Source organism: Oryzias melastigma, linkage group LG9 (genome assembly GCF_002922805.2).
Source record: "Oryzias melastigma strain HK-1 linkage group LG9, ASM292280v2, whole genome shotgun sequence".
Classification (NCBI taxonomy): Eukaryota; Metazoa; Chordata; class Actinopteri; order Beloniformes; family Adrianichthyidae; genus Oryzias; species Oryzias melastigma.
The window spans coordinates 23,233,581-23,251,816 of NC_050520.1; the positions used below are offsets into that span (position 1 = coordinate 23,233,581).

The 18,236-nt window shown below is 39.0% G+C and overlaps 1 protein-coding gene across 2 annotated transcripts in view; it reads right to left on the reverse strand.

The window, feature by feature from the left end:
• The window catches only part of pdlim2 (PDZ and LIM domain 2 (mystique)), a 36,428-nt gene that overhangs the window by 14,832 nt on the left and 3,360 nt on the right, over positions 1-18,236 (reverse strand). For both annotated transcript variants that reach the window (XM_024276225.2, XM_024276224.2), the window contains exons 2-6: positions 13,494-13,616; positions 10,783-10,934; positions 8,619-8,688; positions 8,134-8,273; positions 6,385-6,448 (exon numbers count right to left, since the gene is read on the reverse strand). In XM_024276225.2, coding sequence (XP_024131993.1) covers positions 6,385-6,448; positions 8,134-8,273; positions 8,619-8,688; positions 10,783-10,934; positions 13,494-13,586 — 519 coding nt within the window. In that variant the 5' untranslated portion in view covers positions 13,587-13,616. The remainder of the gene's footprint in view (positions 1-6,384; positions 6,449-8,133; positions 8,274-8,618; positions 8,689-10,782; positions 10,935-13,493; positions 13,617-18,236) is intronic.

Here is an 18,236-nt window from a genome sequence, read left to right on the forward strand (position 1 = left end):
AATTTACACAGAAACCATGAGGAAAATGAAAACAGGAAGTTCTAACTGTGTTCAGATGGCTTCACTGAAGAACATTCTAAGAAGAAAAAAAAAGATTTAAAGTTTGCTATTTTAACATTTGTCTGTCTATTAAATCCATGCAGTCAACTTGCTATAAAGAAGGCAGATTCGTCTGGAATGCTACTGTGCGTCAACCAGTAATCTCTACTCCGAACAGCAGCAGTCCAAGTTAGAAGAATGCTCCCCTCCACCAAGACCCCTGCTTTCGCAATGTGATCTTGTGAGACCCGGAATGTACTGCCTTTGCTTCGACTTACCATCGGCTTCTAATAAAGGTCAAATATAGTCTGATAAATGTAGCAGAATATCTGTCATACTTCTTGGTCACTGGAAAAATAAATAACCAACTACAATAATGGAAGGCAAAAGGATCTTAAATTCCAACTCAAGATTATCGTAAATCTTAAGCATCAAGAGTATATATTAGAGTTGTAGAAGTGAATTATTCTTGTTTTAAATGTAAAATAAATCTTTTCTGGCAAAAAAAAAAAAAGTTTGCTCAAAATCCCACGCTGTCGAGCACGACCCAAAGATATACAGTAGACAGTGTTTTATAGAAATCTAGGGAATTATAAATACATTGTCAATATTTGCTGTCATGATTACAGTGAGGGGCAGTTATAAACACTGTTCCTTTGACAACAACTTCTGGAATGTTGACACACTGCTCAACCACCTTCATAAACTCCACCATCTTGTTAAAAGGACCATCTCTCCCAGCCAACATTTCCCCATAAAACCGTCAGGGTCCACGGTCCCCAAGAGTGCGCCGGGAGGCCTGGAAAGCACAGAATCAAAAGTGCCTCAGTTTGTGTTTCCACGCCAGAGGAAAGAAAAACAGACAGGCTGATCAATCAGCAGGGGCAGGGGGAGGTGTGCTGCCCACGGAGAGACCAGAGGCTTACAGGATGGCAGTTTGTGTACTGTCACTGAGCTTTCTGTGCAGGGAAGAAGAAAAAAAAAAAAAAACACCCCTAGACATCAGCCACATTTAGCAGAGCTCCCTGAACACTGGCTTGGCTTAACACTGCACCAATGTGCCAAAATAAACAAGAGACCAACTCCTAGACTGCTGTGTTCTCTCTAAGCCATCCTTGTCAGGTATAGCATGTGGATACACCTACTAAGTCACTCCAGGTAAGGAGTACATACCTTTTTACAGAGTTGAATGGTAACACCACAAATGGGTTTTCAATACAGAGCTTTGCATTTTGACCTCATCTAATATAAAAATAACCATTTTTTTCCTCTCCAGTCTTAATTTCTCCAGGGTTGTGGCCACAAATTTGCAATCCGATCCACCACAACCTTAAAAACAGAGGAAGAATAGACCTTAGAATGGTTTGAAAGCAGGCCAGCTGTGAGGGTAATCGTGGACAAAAATGTACGGGACAGAGGCTGCAGAAATGCATATTGGTCTTGCCCTAACCGGAGGCCAAACTGGGCAGTGCATTCTGTGTTGCAGACATAAAAAATAGGAGTTGTTTTAAATTTACAAAGGCAGCATTTCTGCATCTTGGTCCTAAGGCAGTTTTCAGAAATACCACCATGCACTAATGATACCCAGACTTGAAGCCTGGTCTTCATTGCAGTTTTAGGATGGAACTAAGACATGTGGTTGGTTCCTCTGTCTCTGAGCTTGCAACAATAAATTGGATTATTATACAAATCACATATTAGCATGGATTGACTAAATTTGTGCTCCTAAACCTAATTTGTCGATTACAAATTTGAACTAAACCTCACTTTACCATTTGTTAACTTATACAAGTTCAAGGCTGAGCTCGTATTAGATTTGGAGAATTCAACAAAGAGGAGATAATGAGTGTTTTTGTGTAGACGTAGCATGACCAGAATGTATTAAGAGAATCTCTTTGACAGAAAGCTTTGAAACAAAGCAGCATTTGGGCAGTGGTTGGCTGTTGGGGACATAGACCAATGGCTGGAGGGCATCAGTGAAAATGAGTCGAGCAGGTATCCAGCCCCACCCTCGTCACACCCCTGTGGTGCTTTTGAGCGAGGCTCCCCACCCAAATAGGCGATGTTCAGTGGTCACTTGTGTCTTTGAGAATGTGAGCTCACTCACAATGCACGTATCAGCATTAATGAAATGCTTTAATAAATTATGTAGATTGGCTAGAATCCTGTGAACAATAAGTAAAACAGATTTTGATCTTAAAGAGCCACTCTGATGAAATTGGTGTTTTCTGTGATTTTTAGACGTTTTTGTGGCTTTTTTCTGGTGACAAAGGACATATATAAATCTTTCTTTATTCAAATTGTTGTGAATCTCAAAAAGTTTTCTTTTAAAAAGCCATTTGAAAAAGAGCATATTTGTTACGTAAGAAACACAAGACACAAAGATCCACATATTTTTTGCTTTCCTCGTCTGAGCTGGGATCTGGCCCTAAAACTGTACGGTTGGATACCTCCAACATTCACCAGTTGCACCAGTAATGTTAAGTTGGGGGTGTGAGGGGCTGTAAGCTAGCGGGAGAGCGGAGAAAGCAGAGCTCTCTGCAATGGAATGGGAAAAGGGGATGCAGTTGCTCCGCGCTAACAGTCTCGCCCACAACTCAGAAATTAATTTCTAATGCACTGAGGCCGCTCTGCAGAAATTATGTCCTAGAAAATGACAGTTTTTTTTAAAAATTTGTTTAAAAACAGCATAATCATAATTAAAAGACCACTGGGGAAACTTTTATAATAGCTCAAAAGATGATCAGAGTGGGACTTTAAGCTGATGTTTCCAACGTTTGTAAGCATTTGGGTTTTTGGCAGTTTCTTGTGTACTCTTTTGGCCACAAGTCTGTATTGAAAATGCCTGTAAACAACAGCAAGGCCTGTGGTGGAACAGCAAATGTTCCTTGCCCTCCTTCAGTGACGGTGTGATACAGGGTGAGCTAGCAGCATGCTAGCAGTTTGCACCACGCATGGAAACAAAACGCCCAGTGGGAGCGAGGCTTAACCGAGTGGAACCGCTCGCCAGTATTAACTGGACCGTACTGTACCACTCCTTACCGTATTGGACCAGACCGCTCAGTGGAATTGAGGCTTTAGTTTACCAAGGTCATGATCTTATCAATCTGGCTCTGCAAAATCAACTGCAAAAAACACATTTTAGCAAGTATTCATAATTATAATCCCAATAGGTTACCTCCACTTTAGGTATTACCCTTGTTTTTAATTAGAGCTTTAAATTATTTTTGTTCCTAATTTGGGATGGCAGATATTCACAGCTTACAGTTGGACACAATCATAAAGATGCACTCAGCTCAAAGTCAGTGTTTAATTGTGAATTGAAATTCCACTGTAAGATGCTGCAAATAGTTTAAACTCACACGAAACAAAAATAATTTCCCGTGATTGTAGGGTGTCTGCACTCTCTCGAATAAATGAAATGGGCTCCTTTATGTTCGTTTAGCAGCAGCCCGACTCCCCCCTTCCCAGATTTAGCTCTTATCACACAACAACAGGCTTTGTGACAAGAGAAAAAAAGTGCAGCAGCCTTCCACAACATCTGCCATCACAGCCACTATTGTATGGGGTCTTTTCTCAGGATACCCAACACCATGGAAAACGGGGGATCCTGTTGCTCATCCAACTCTCTTAACTCAGGAAGCCAAAGAAGGGTGGAAAAACCTTTTAAGAGTTTTTTTTTTAGGTTAAACTGATCACCTGATACAACAGCACTCTGCACCTCTGAGGGAAGACTGAGGCTCTTGTCGTGGATGTTGCATTTCGCCACTGACTGAGCTGCTTGTGTTCTTGCCAGCCTGAGCAGTATAATGGACAATAAGCTAAAACAACTGGCCTTTTCCCAGTCGTTTCCCCACCAAGCACTTTGAAAAACTCTCACTGCACACAGCCTTACTTTACATTTGCTGACAGAAAGAGACTCATCACCACTTTGAAGCCAACAACCCTTAGAAGAGTCAGGCAAAAGTCATGCTTCTTGTGGAGTTTTAGTTTGACGTCTAAAACTAAATAATTAAATATAAATTCATTTTAAAATGGGATGACAATAAAACCTGATAAATATCTCAAGCATGCCAGCCCACACCAACATTAGTGGACTTGAGATGGATGTTGAAGCTTTTCATCAGAGCACAGATCCTCAATGTGTTGCTTGGTGGGCCGACTTCCACTTCAATCCTGCATGGGTTTTTGAGCAGTCTCATAAACTCTACAGTGGGTTTTTTAAATGTGGCTTCGCATGCTAAAAAATAGAACTCTTGATTTCCTGGTGGCTTCCAAAGTCTTTGGACCCACGGAGCAAACTTTAGTGCTGTATCCATAAAATGTGGATGCCAAAGCCGAGGGACAGGATGTAAACAAAAAACTTGTTTGGCTTCTGCCTGCGCTGCAGAGGTCGGGACACCATGACTTTAACTTTACTCGTTATTCCTAAATTCAGAAATTCCCAAAATATATCCCAACTGTTTTTTAAAGTTGATAACCACTTTCATAATCAAAATAAGTTTCAAGATTGATAAACTAAAAGTATTGCAAGAATTAACTTTGAAGGAATTCGTTTTTCTTCAGTTTTTCTGTTTCTAACAGCTGAGAAACTGTTTGAATTAATAACAGAAAACAAAAATCAAAGTGTGGATGTAAAAAATAAGAAGTCAGACTGTTAAAAACAAGATCTCCTTAAATACATCTCAAATTAAATGTGTAATGGGTCTTGAGATCTGGTTGTTAATGAGTTACTTGGTTTAAAATTCTGAAAAAATCCATCAACCACTCAGAGAAAAGTTGCGCTTTCTTGAAACTTTGTCAAGTTCTGATGTTTACTACCATGTGATTTGGTTCCATCTTGCAGCACATCTGATTACACAATCATCAAATCATAAATCCAGGTGAAGGAGGAATGCAGCCTTAAGCCTTTGTTTTCAGGTTACATCCATTTTGAAGCATTCTGTACTGGTAAAAACTACATTTTATGTCATTGATTCTAAAGACATTTAGTGTCAAAATACAGTATGTCAAATAAAAGTATCAGCTATAGTTGAATTTTTAGTCTTCATGCGGACCTCCTGCTTAAGAATGATCTTAAACAACTGAGAAGAAGACAACTTTCCACATGGCTTTGAGGTCTTCGAGCAGATTCCATCTTCCATTCTCAAAGATTAAGGCTTTGCTGGAGCTGACCTGTTCGAAAAAGGCTTTGATTTATCTAAAGACTGATCAAAAATATTCATAGAAAAATCCACTACCTTCCACAGACCCTTTTGGAGTAAATAAAACAGCCCAGCTTAACTAGTTCATCTTCTCATTGCAAAAAGAATCATCTTGATTTAGAGTAAATCTGAGGCTCGACAGATGGAACTGAAAACATGCAAACACACAAGATAAACTTGGAGCAAAGCTGGGATCTTCTCTGACATCTGCTTCTGAAAATCCTTAAACGCATTTCAGGTCAAATCTCAACATATTTGATCCAACATCCAATTACAAAATGATTGGAATTCTTTGTGCCACTACAAAAGGTCTTGTATGTTTGTCCTGTTCTGTCATTTCACATGTTCCTGCTCCAGTGGGATCCATGCATCAAACAAAGTATGTAAGCATAGCTGAAATAGCTGTGATGAACTTTCCCACAACATTTTCTGTCCTTAACTCACTGAAGTCTTTCCAGATGCACCGGTCTATCCTTTAGGATTTGTTGCTGGAAGGGTAAATAGACCATAGTTCAGCAGGGGTCTTAAAACCTCAAGTCTGTGTTTTACTTCAGAAAAGAGTTTCCATACGACAACTAAAGGTTAAGTTATTGTTCCAACACAAAGTCTCCTCTTTTGTTTCAGACAATCTCTGATTTAAACAGCTCCAAACGGCTGTTAAGCATAACGCCAAATATTTTCAAAGACTGACCTTTGTAGCTTGTACACTCCCTGCTATAAAAATGTCAACGTGCGTCTGCCTTTACTGCGCCGTGCAGCACACCAACCCTTTCTCGGGCACCTTCTGTGGCACCAGAAACTAACAATTCAGCCGGGGAGGGAAAGAATTCATGTGTTATTCTTGCAAACTGGGCCATTGCAGTTAAAATAAATATAATTCAAAGAGTCAATTGTACTGACGGAGGGAACAACAGTCTAAAACATAAGGAACAAATGCACCACAGACTTACCTTCATGGAATCAGTATGTGCTTTGTGCACTCAGACAATAATCTCTATCCAGAAACGGAAAGAATGGAAAGAACTTTTCCCATGTGAAAGTTTAATAACTGATCACAAATAATATAACATTTAGTTTAGCTGCTCTTTTGAAGGGCAGATATGATGAGTGAGCTGCATCGATAAGTTTTGATTGTGCCAACCTGAGACAGGGGTCTGGATAGCCGGTTGCTTTTTTCTTCTGGTGACCATGACCGCAGCTGGACACTGTAACACGTAAATTAAAATCTGTCAAACATTTCTGCACACACAACATTGTAGAGGAGACTTTAGAGTAAATCTTAGATTTAAAAAAAAATACCCAAAAAGTTTTATTTTATATGTTTGTATTTGACTTTTGTATCTAGGTATTTTTTTCAGTACCATTCTAATACATTGAAGCAAAAAAAATGTTTCTTGTTATAATTTCTGTAGTCCTACAATTGGTTTTTCCAAAACGATGCAACCTTTTTAAATTACAATTCAAAAATCTACTGTTGGAAACAGCCTTTAAAGGGCCTATATCATGCTAAATCAACCTTTTTTGAGCTTTTAAGTGCAATATGATGTTAACTCATCATGAAAACCACTCTTAAAGCAGTGTTTTGCTCCATACACGCATCTCTAAACATTCCTCTCCAACGCTGCTCTCTGAGCATCAGCCCCTCCCAACCTACAAAAACAAGTGGGTTCTTACATTCATACGTCTGAACGTGGAGATCAGCCCATTTCAGGAAGAGTCTGCGCTGCCAGCACCGCCTCCAGGCTAACACAAACACCCACTTTCTCCGCAGAGCTGGTGGTGATTGGCAAAACGCTTTCATTTTATGTGCACATCTATCTTCGCAAAAGTTAAAATGTTATTTGTCTTCATGGGTGAAATGCAGACATGCTGCCAAGGTCGGCTCTAGGTTGACGTCATAAAATGAGCAGCACCCGCAAGGAGTGAAAGGCGGAGCCTCAGAGCCTGAGGCGTCTTACTTCGGGGTAGGAAAAGAGTTTGTGAAAATAACTCATATTACTGTACATAAATAATTTGTTTTTTAGTGTGCCAAAGGTAACATATTCTTATAAATATGGATATAGTTTACTCTGAAAGGCTTAAGAATAGCATGATATGTATAGGCCCTTTAACAAAAGTAGAATTTGTGAGCATTTCCATTGATTTAGTGTTTTTAAATAGATTTGAATTTTTCACTAATTGAGTATCATTTTCTGATGGTAATTTGTCCCATGAAGTCCGTTTTTTTAAGCACACGTCAGTCATGTACAATAAAATGTAGGGACACAGAAATATAGGTGCTCTGCCTTTCTTACTGTCTGGTCTGAATTAAGCAGAATAATTCAGTGACCGTCATTTAATTAGTGAATGAACAATGTATTTCCCAAATTTCGGTTAAAGTTAAATGAAAACTACCTCCAAGTAAAAAACAAGACATTTGTGTAGAAGTAAAATGTGGGAAAACACCTAAAAAAAGATCTTTGTCATCCTTGTCTAGACAGATAATCTGCCTTAAACTGATCCAGTAAGAGTTGTGCAGGACCATGAACGAATGTCCGCACACAGAAACCTCTGGTGAATGCTCTACATTCTGTCTTTTGTTCAGGTGAATGCAAAGAGCGGAATGTGATATCCTGTGCATGTTCTTTGTCCAACAGTGGAAGCCCACGACTCCACTCGCCTCCTGTGATACTCCCGTTTGGATTGACCTGCCTGTTTTGTTGCTTCTGGTAAAGGTGTGGGCTTATTTATGCAGTGGGTGTTTGCAAGAGACTTCATTAAAAGCCAGAAATGTGGATTTTAGTGCAAGTGAATTTGCATTAAAAACACAGTTACTCTTATCTTTATGTTCTAATTAAAACTGTTAAAATCTGCAGCAGTTATGTAAATGCATAACAAAAAAGAGTGATACCTTTTGTTGATGGTTGGAGTCAGCCCTCCCCTCTTTCCGTTGGGGCTGATGGGAGAATCTGGTGAATACAGTGATGTGGGGCTTGAGACTGAGTAATCTCTGTAGTTCTGGTTCTCATCTTGCCTCATTACAACCACATCCTGCAAAACAGAGAAAAAAAATAAAGAAATGGTGGAGCGTTTGTGCCTGTTTAAAGTAATTTGATCTTGCACATGCAAATGCAGAAAAGTACTGTAAAATGCAAAGAGTAATGCAGATCCTGCAAACTTCTACATTCTGTGATTTTCTGTGTTTCTTTTGCAGAGTAGTTAAATTAAAGAGAATTATAACAAACAGATGTACATTTTTTACAAAAAGCTGCTTAACGACAGTGACCTCAACTTTTTCAAAATAAGATCACACTTCAGAAACATTATTCTCTCCAACTTTTAATGTTGTTTAATCAGGAAAAATTATTGACAGATGGAAAGTCCCACAGAACTGACCTGGAAGCGTTCAGTGAGCTGTTCTGGAGTGCTAATGCCGTTAGTCTGTCCAGGACTGGAGGGCTCGGGTCTTTAAAAGTCAGAAAAACCACAAGATTAAACTCAGTTTGAATAAAATCCATAGTTTAGTCAAAAGTTTCATTATGCATGCTTCCTCTTGGGTTACAGTCTTATGACATTGATGCCAAATTAGGAAAGTAATTCATTTTAAAACAGTATGGATATCAATGCAAAAATAAGCAAGGCGACTTTAAAAGCAAGATAAATAATATTCTAGCAAGCGGATGCTCTCTAAGACATTACATATCATGTTCAGAAACAAAACAAATCCATTTCCTAAAAGCCACAAAAGCAAATGAACTTCAATTGAAGTGGAATCTGGTTTAAATCACTCTTTTTTGGAGCACATGTGTTTTTAACATTCCTTCTGTCAATGCTCTGATGAACATCCATTTTATTATGGTTTTTAAATTATGTAATTACCCTAGGAAAAAGAGAATAACAGACTTTTTTGGCAACTCAGCTTCTTCCATTGCAAAATAAAAAACGGAGACACTGAGCAAGTCTATCACAAAGACTTGAGAGGAAATTATGATAAATGTGAGTGCCAATACAAACACACCGCACACCCCCCCAATCCACAGGACAAGACAGGTTCTCGGCTGAGCTCAAAGCAACGAGGCATGCAGGAAGACTGACATGATAAATCACACAGAAGGCACGACTCTGGTGGCCTCTGTGCAATCAAAAAGAATAAAAAAGTATTTTGATTCTGCATCCATTGCAATCATCTACAAAAAACAACATCTTTTAAACCTCAGCTTGATTTAAATCCTATACATCAAAACAGCAAATGGTGAAGAATATTTCAAGGCAGAGGAAGCAGAAATTATTTCAAGATGAAGTTACAAGTTATTATTGCAAAAAGAAGTCTGAAGGTGCCATCAATCTGGAGTCATATGAAAAAAAGCTGACCAGGTGGTGAATGGAAACTGTCCAAGCAGAAATCCCACATGTTACTCTATGGTGGAATTGTGCTTAGAAGAAGCTCTTTCATTACACACCAACTGAGTCAGTGAGTGACAAAAACTTTGGTCAACAACCCCCATATGTTCTCAGTGAACTGTGAAGACTAAACAAGGAGTTACAGACGCAGACTTCAAACATTTAAGGGGAAAAACCGTTACACTCAGGTGAGCGTGTGGTTTTCCTAAAAAAAAAAATAAATAAAATTTAAAAAAAGCTACACCTGAAATGAATTTCATGCCTGAGATGAATAATTGTATTTCTCCTTTTTGGTAATATGCTGATAAGGGTTTCCTGTAGTTTTGTTATGACAAGCTGTGTTACTTTAAAACAAATTGTTGCTGAACTTCACCTTTTTTTGCTTCAGTGCTTTTACAGGAAGAAAGAGGAAGGCAAAAATGATAAATTCATGCCACCCAAATTGCTTCCTTAGAACTAGCAACCTAAAAAAAGTTAGAACAGAAACGTGGGAGATGGAGGTTAACAAAAACCAACAACAATGTCAAAAGCGGCCAGAATACGGGACAGATCTGCAGTGGCACTGTACTGGGAGGAATGGCATTTCTGATTTGGTCTGAGACATGAGGTCAGAAGGGAAAAATTCACTCACATGGACATGGGACATCCGAGAAGGAAACGTGCACGGGCGTTTGTGTGTGTGAGTGTGTGCTTATGCAATAAAATAGGAAGACTTTGCTTTACAAAAGCAGGGTGGTGGGAGAGCCAAATTGAGCAGATAAGAATTTAGGGAGGACCTTCAGTGTCAGCGAATGAGCGTTTTGAAAAAACAAAAGGAAAATGAGGCCTTTCCAGAAGCCAGCTCCTTGTCATGCAAACAGGGTCTTCAAAAATGTCAAAACAACATTTTTATAGGAGGGACTGGCGTTCATACATGCTGGCATTTCCCCTGATTACAATCACTTGTTTTGTTTGTACAATGATTTGGGGAAGAATGTAAAATGACTGAGGTCTTGGTAGAAGCAAAGAAAAATAAATGAATGTGGGAAAACCTGAAGACGGTTGCTTTTCATAAAACTGCACTGTTCTAAGGTTTGTTTGTTATTTTAAATATTTTGTTTATATATGAATCATTAAAAAACCATTAAAAAGATGAAGCAGCACATGCATGTTCACGGACCTCTCCACCACTAGCTCCAGATGCGTCTTGGAGTTCTTAATCTTGTTCTGGGCCTCCACATTCAGCATGTCCGCTGTGTTTTCACCATTGATTTCCAAGATTATGTCACCAGGTTGCAGGTCAGCTTGCTCTGCCTTGCTGCCCCCGTTGACCTGTTGAAGAATAAAATAAGATCCTGTTAAGTCTCACTGGTACCAAAGTCCTGGATCTTGGTCATCAGCAAAGGCTTCAGTGTCTCATGACTGCACGGAGGAGTCTGACAATGATTGACAAAGTCAATGATCAGAGGTGCTGAAAGGTTGTCTCTCAACAATAAATACCCAAACAAAGCACAACCTCCCACCTACAAATAGACTAATAAATCAGCACAGATCAACCAAGGACAGGCTCATTGTTCTCCTGTGGAGAAGTGAGTACAGATGACACTCCTAACCACTTGATGGTCCCTGAGCTTGACTAACAGCCTCAGTACACCTCAAATTTCCGTTTCATGCCAACAAATCAGTGGAGTGACCTCCTCAAACCGAGTAAACATCCTTCCTAACACCATCAGCTCACTCTGAGATTATCTGCAACATAGAACGGACAAGTGGCCAACTAAAACAAAAGCTAAGTCAAGGAGGCTGCTTGTGCTGCTTAGAGGGAAGGAAGACCACAAAACTCTGCTCTCAATTAAGCAACCGCACAATAAATTAAAAAGAAAAAAATAAAGAGGCCAAAGAGCCAATCAGTTACATCTCTACTAAGTTTATGTAGCAGAAAGAATGCTAATCAACATGATGTTTGTTTGGCAAGCATGGAGGCAGAGGTGTGATGCCCGTTCACTTCCTCTTGGAGTAAACAAAGATTTTGTTGTGGTGACACATTTGGTCTGTGCTTTTTATATTTGAGGCATTTTTGAATTTACACAAACTTGAATTGGTCCTTTAGTTTCTGTAGGGAATATGTATTTATATATATATATTTATATACTGTATGTACACCACTCAATAATTTAGAGATATTGTAAAAAAAAAAAAAAAAACTCGGTTTACGTTGTATACATAGTCTCACTGTGGTCTCACTGTGTACAGTGTGTCTAACTTATTGCTGCCAAAGCCAAAAAAAATAAAAGAAAAACCTTTTCATTGTGGTATATATTTCCAGTAAGTCATTCCAAGTTCATCAGTCAAACAGCCATGAATACACAACGCTGTGTAAAAGACAAGCAGTGCTGCCAGTTCATAGCACACCTTTGGGTTGGTAGTTGGCAGTCAGATGTTGCAGGTGATCTTGGTAAGTCTCAAAGTGTCATCAGCAGACTTGCATCAAGACACAGAACTACTGGTAGAGTTTGTGACAGACCAAGGAGTGGGATCCTGCCAGGGATATAATGCAACCATGACCAGTACCTAAGGATCTCTACGCTCAGACAGGGTTTTGCAAATCCCACACAGCTACCGGATGAGAGGGGTACTAGGGTCTCCGGACAAACCATTCCCAACCAACTCCCCCTCTTTGACTTGAATCCCAGATGACCGCTGCAGGTGACTCTACTGACATCAAGACACAGCATTTGTAATGGACACAAGACCGTGTGACCTGGACAATGCAGCACCGGTCTACCATCCTGTACTGATTTGGTTGCTGTTGATGGCCCAGTCACTGCAGGTTCTTGCCTACAAGACATCATAAAATCATCATCAGCCCCCAATTCCACCAGCAAACCCTCAACTTTCTGTTCATGGATTATAATGCTCCACTACTGGTGCTAAAATTGTCACAGCTCGACTTCAGGAAGTCAGGGTGTCTCCTATGCTAAAGCCAACAAAGTCCCCTGACCTGAACTACATAGAGCCCGTTTGAGACCAGCTGAAGCAGAGACTGGATGATTGAATACTAATAAAAATGGTGTTTCTTCTTGTTCATTATTAGTCGTATCAAAGGGAATATTTGCATATTTCATTAAAATTCAGACCAAATAAAAAAACACTAATTTAAATAAGAATATCCCTAACTTATTGTGAGTCATTCATATGCTACAACACTAAAACATAGCGGTGTAATCATCAGGAGCATTAGCCTGTTAAATTCTTAAGGTGCTAACCCCTGATAAGGTAAGATAAACTTTTACTACTAGTTTGTTTTAGAAAACCTGCTTCCACTTTTTCACTACATAACATCTCTACTTCAAATAACACGACGTGACGTAGGATCAAGTGTATCCTTCAGCCAGTGAGGAGAAAGGAGACGACACAAACTAAACTGATGTTATCACAGCAGGATGTGCATTGGACAGGTCAGGGTGTCTCTGCAAGGTGGTCTGAACAAGGTTTCCTGGATGTGTTTACTGTACACCGTGTGCCTTGAACTGCTAATGTTGCATCTTTATTTTTTTCTCCTCTGACCCTGAGAGGATATTATCACCGCCTGAGTAGAAAGTACTGGAAAACTGCACTAAAACACATCAGGAACCCCTCACTTTAACTGTAATCAGAGGTTTCCTTCAATGCCGTCTACTTCCACTCTATTCTAACAGCCTCAGTAGTCAAGGAAATACCTACGACACACCAGTGGACATAAACAAAGAAGAGAGATGGAGTGAGGAAGTTTGCTTTCCATGGTATGCAATTACAGGCTGAGTTTTGAGGAAAACAGAGGGTACAGTTTGATAAGGCGTACGAAGCCCTTTGTTTAATCTCTGTGTTCAGCATGCTCCCATGACAGATTACCTTTGATATAGTTATGGCCTTCTTGAAGTCCCTTCCTCCAAATATCCTAAACCCCCATGGTGAAGGGCCAATCAGGTTCACCGTTAGCGCCATTGGCTGATCAGGTCAATAATCCAGGCTGACCTAAAGAAGGAGACAAGGAGAAAAAGATGAAGAACTCTCCCTGATGTAGACACAAGAGAACCAAAAAGATGCTGAGATCCAGAAAATCCAAACACAAAGTAAATGCTTTATTTATCCCGTTTTCTCTAAATACACGTGTGTGTAATGTATATGAAGTGGTTTTCTGTGATACGGCCCGCATCGCATATGGTAGCTCCTTATAGAAACAAACTTCTGTCACTTCTCAGCTGGTCTGTTTAGAAATCTGGTGAGGCTTTCTGTGGTTATTTGCAGGTTTTGCTTTCCACAAAATATGTTGTGTACTTCTGGCTGAATACAATAAGTCTAGTGTTGCCATTCCGAATCTAGACATTAAAAAGAACAAACATTCTGTTTAAACAATTCTGGATTTCTTTGACGTCCTGTAAAAACAAAAAACATTCTGAAAACAAAAATAAAAGTATTTTTGTGAATCAAAAGATTAAATAACAAAAATGACAATTATAAAATGATGTCACTTTGTGCACATGAAACTCACATGTGAGGTTAAGAAGAAAAACAATCTTTTACTCGAGCAGAATCTAAGCTGCTGCCCATCATTTCAAATTTTCTGCAGTGTTAGGAGCTGGTAAAATTCCTTCTGTATTAGAACCAGATTGAATGAATCCAGTATTTACATTTTCTGCTGGGAGAAAGAGTCGCGACCACAAACATCCACATGGAAGACATACACACTGCCGAGAATAGACCCATCCAAATGCCACCAACGTGCAGAACTGCAACGGAATGTGAAATCTGCACTTCTTTTGGTGAAACTTTTCTTTAACAATCTAGGAATATTCTGTAAATTGACTTTACTTTTGATTACCCAGCATCACATGAATTCACTCAGGCTGCTGAGATGTTGTCCTCACCATAAACAGATGATAAAGCTGCTATCAGCAAAGTGCAAAAGGTTCATCATAAGTGGTTACGTAAGAATTTATTGATCTCCTACCTAAGCAAAACCATTCAACTGCTGACAGGTGTCTTAAGGAATCTTCTATGGAATTGTAGCACAAGTCAGATCCAGATAAATCGTATTAGCTTTACCCTAAATAAATCATTCTGACAGACAAAAGCAGCAGATTCTTTAATGCAGCTTTTTAAAATGTGATTTTCAGTTTGTTACGGTTCTCTAAGCTGTTTTAGGTGAAGCTACTGTTTTCTAAGATGCAATGTACAACGTAATCTCAGTATAAGACTGATCAGAAACAAAAAAGAACATCACTGGTCCATTAAGAAGTTTTAGGTATTTAATGTTTTATTTTGGGGGTAAAAATCTATCTACAATCGAGTTTGGTCTTTATTTAAATAAATGCACAAAAACTCATTCAATAAACACCACAGATTTGTTTTAACGTGACAAACTGACCATTAATTTAACAAAAATAAAGGTTCAGAGCAGTAAAAGTAGTTTTTCCATCTTCTTAATTAGAGTATTTAACTTTTGAGCACAGTGTGCCACTATAAGTTAATCACCAAAATGCTAAAATGGAGCCAAATGTAGAACAAACTGGTTTCAGTTACTCATTCTACAACCCCAGAGAGCTATAAGCTCTGGTCAATTATCTAGAATGTGTTGGTACATAAAACAGTAAAGGCACGTCAATGATTGCATTACAGTCATGGGACGCCATGAAAATATCAGGTGCAACAAGGAGAGAGCGTACGACAGACCTGACGAGCAGAAATCTAACACAGCTAACCGCAGCGTTTCTTTGCATGCCGAAAACTGAAGCTTCAGCTTCATTGTCTGCAAATTCCATGAGTGTTTGGGACAAACAGTGCATACCTAGTTACTCATTAACAGTCTGCCCCAATTAGCAGGGTTTCTTGGCTCGCCATCATTAGAGCCTTTTAATTGCTGTGGCCTGCAGAAATAAGTGCACTTGTGATAATGACAGGGAGAAGCCGCCTCAAACTTTCCCAGCCTCTGGGAAAGTCAATTAGTTACATGAGCCTCAGTAGCCTTTCCTCTGGTGTAACCATTTAACCAGTTAAAGTTCACCGTTTGAATCGTTAAAAAAAGGCCAGTGACAGTATTAAAAAAAGAAGATATGAGCATGCAGGAGAGCTCCCCGCTGAGAGAGAAAAAACAAACAATTTGGCAGCTCAGTTCAACAAGCCCAGCACAATGACAGGAATTCCAGCCATGAAAATATTTATATGGCTTGAATTTGAGCATCAGCAAAACAGCATGATGGGAACTGGAACAGAACTGCTGTGAAACAAACAGAACCTTCTGCACACTTAAAGAGATTCATCTTTTGCAAGGATGCATGCCAAAACAGCAACAATAAACATTACAATGTCATTTTTTTTTAAGAATTATTGCATTTTGTAAGATTTAGGCATATTTTTATCTATTTATACATACCCAACTGCAACTTAAAAAAAAGCAGTGCAGAGGTTTTTTTTTTTAGATCATACCCCAGACGGAGTCTCGACGAACACCAAACTACAGCAACTAAAGTTAGATGAAAAACTAAATCATGCACTCCAGTGTTCATTTATGAGGATTTTCAAATAAACAATCAGAATTTGGGAATTTTTAAGCTAAAATACAAAATATATTACTTTAAATTGAAAAGTGGCAATTTCAAATAAATACTAAACGATAAAATAAATGTTGAAGGAGTTTCAGTAAAATTATGTACATTCCAATAAACTACATGATTCAACAGCTTGTTTTTTTTTCTTCTTTTTTTTAACTTGTGGTGAAGTTTTGGTCCAATGTTCAGCAACAATATTGACTGTGTTTATTGGAGCATAAAAGTTTTCCAGCTTACGTGTTCAAACCCATCAGTCGTTTGAGGTCTAAACAAAGCCAGTGTATTTGGGCCACATGCTTCCACAAAATGCTCAGAATTGGGCTGAGCGTCAGCTGTCGGACAGATGACCAACGCTGTCATCCGTTTGTATACAGAGCATTTCGTGGACACCTTGGAAAAGGCAGTGCTTATGGTGAAACATCTACACTCTGGGCTTCTCTGTAAGGAACATTGTTCCACAGGTGTCGCGGTTTGCTTAGATGAAAACTAAACCACATTCTTATTTTTGGAATGAAGGAGTTGATTTCCTGGCAACCTGTCTACAGATGTCTGAAGAGTTCTTTCCAAAATATGCAGAAAACTTTGGCCTTTAACATGTTAGCAGCTGTGAAGTCTAGTAGGACTCCAATGAAAATGGTAAAATGTTTAGTTATTTTGAATATCTTCAGTTTGGTTTTTGTGTACTGAATAGAACCCAAGTGGTTCAGAAACAGCCTGCAGAGCCTTTTATATGATTTCTGTAAGATGTCATACAGTTAAATCAAAAAATAAAATGCAATCAAATCCTTTTGTTTGAAATGCATCAATTTAGGATCAAATTACCAAAAAAATAAATAAAAAAAATTCCATTGTGAATTCTTCAGGTTTACTGCAAAGGGCATGGCAGTATGAGGAATTTGGATTTTATATAAAGGGAGTGGACCTACGTCACCTTTGCATCCAACACACCCTGCAGTGACTAAGTGGCTGCAGCTCATGCAGCAAAGCTGTAGGCTTCAGCTACAGAAGTGGGAGTGTAGAGACTGAACATCAAGAGATTTCAAGGTGTAGGTGCCTTTTGTGAGCAGAAAAAGCAACAGCTAAAAGCGTCACTAACCAACCCACACAATTGTTAATAACAAACCTTTTATAGGCAGAATAGCCACATATTTTTGATTGTCTTGTCATTACTAACACACAATAGACCATTGTTGCACGTGTACTTTCTCTCATGTGTTGGCCCAACAATTGCACCTACACGATTTAGAAATTAGAACTTATCACAACTGCGTTGGCAGCTTTTAGGGGTTCTCTGGGCATCTTCAGGACTCTACACTTAGTATGCTGCATCCCAATTACCTAATTCTACCTTTCCACCCATTTTCCAGACACACTGATTCCCTTTTGGGGTCAAGGGGTTGCTGGAGACTATCCCAGCTACTGTTGGGGGAGGTACACCTCAAACAGGTCACCAGTCCGTCCCAGGGCCGCACACTCACATTCACACCTAAGGGGCAATTAAGAATAGCGATTAACCTATGAAGGATGTTTTGAACAGTGGGAGGAAGTCAGAGGTGCCAGAGAAAACCCACAGATTCACAAGGAGAAGATAAAAAACTCAACACAGAGAAGACCCAGTCAGGATTCAAACCAGGGCTTTATTGGTGTTAGTGTGCTAATCACTACACCACCATGACACCCAGATAAGCAAATATTCAATGCTGTAGGTTTTCTGTGAGCTGCTAGGATGCCATTATCTAAAATAGAGTAACTGTTGAAACTTAATTGTGAAAGACCATTTTCTTAAAGTATTAACATAAAACAAACTGATTTGCCTTCTTTCCTTAGATGAGAGGTTCTTTTTATTAAATCATTGAGACTCAGAGGGAAAAAAAGACATGATTGCTCCTCTGGCGACACGTTTGATCAAATATGAAGAATAGTCAAAAGGAGTTTTTAGTTAACCTGATGATTTTTTTTACAAATTAAAAAGTCACTTTGTTATGTTTGTGTTTTTAAGAAGAAGCTAAATCAAAATTATTTTGGAGCAGAATTGGTTTAATGCATA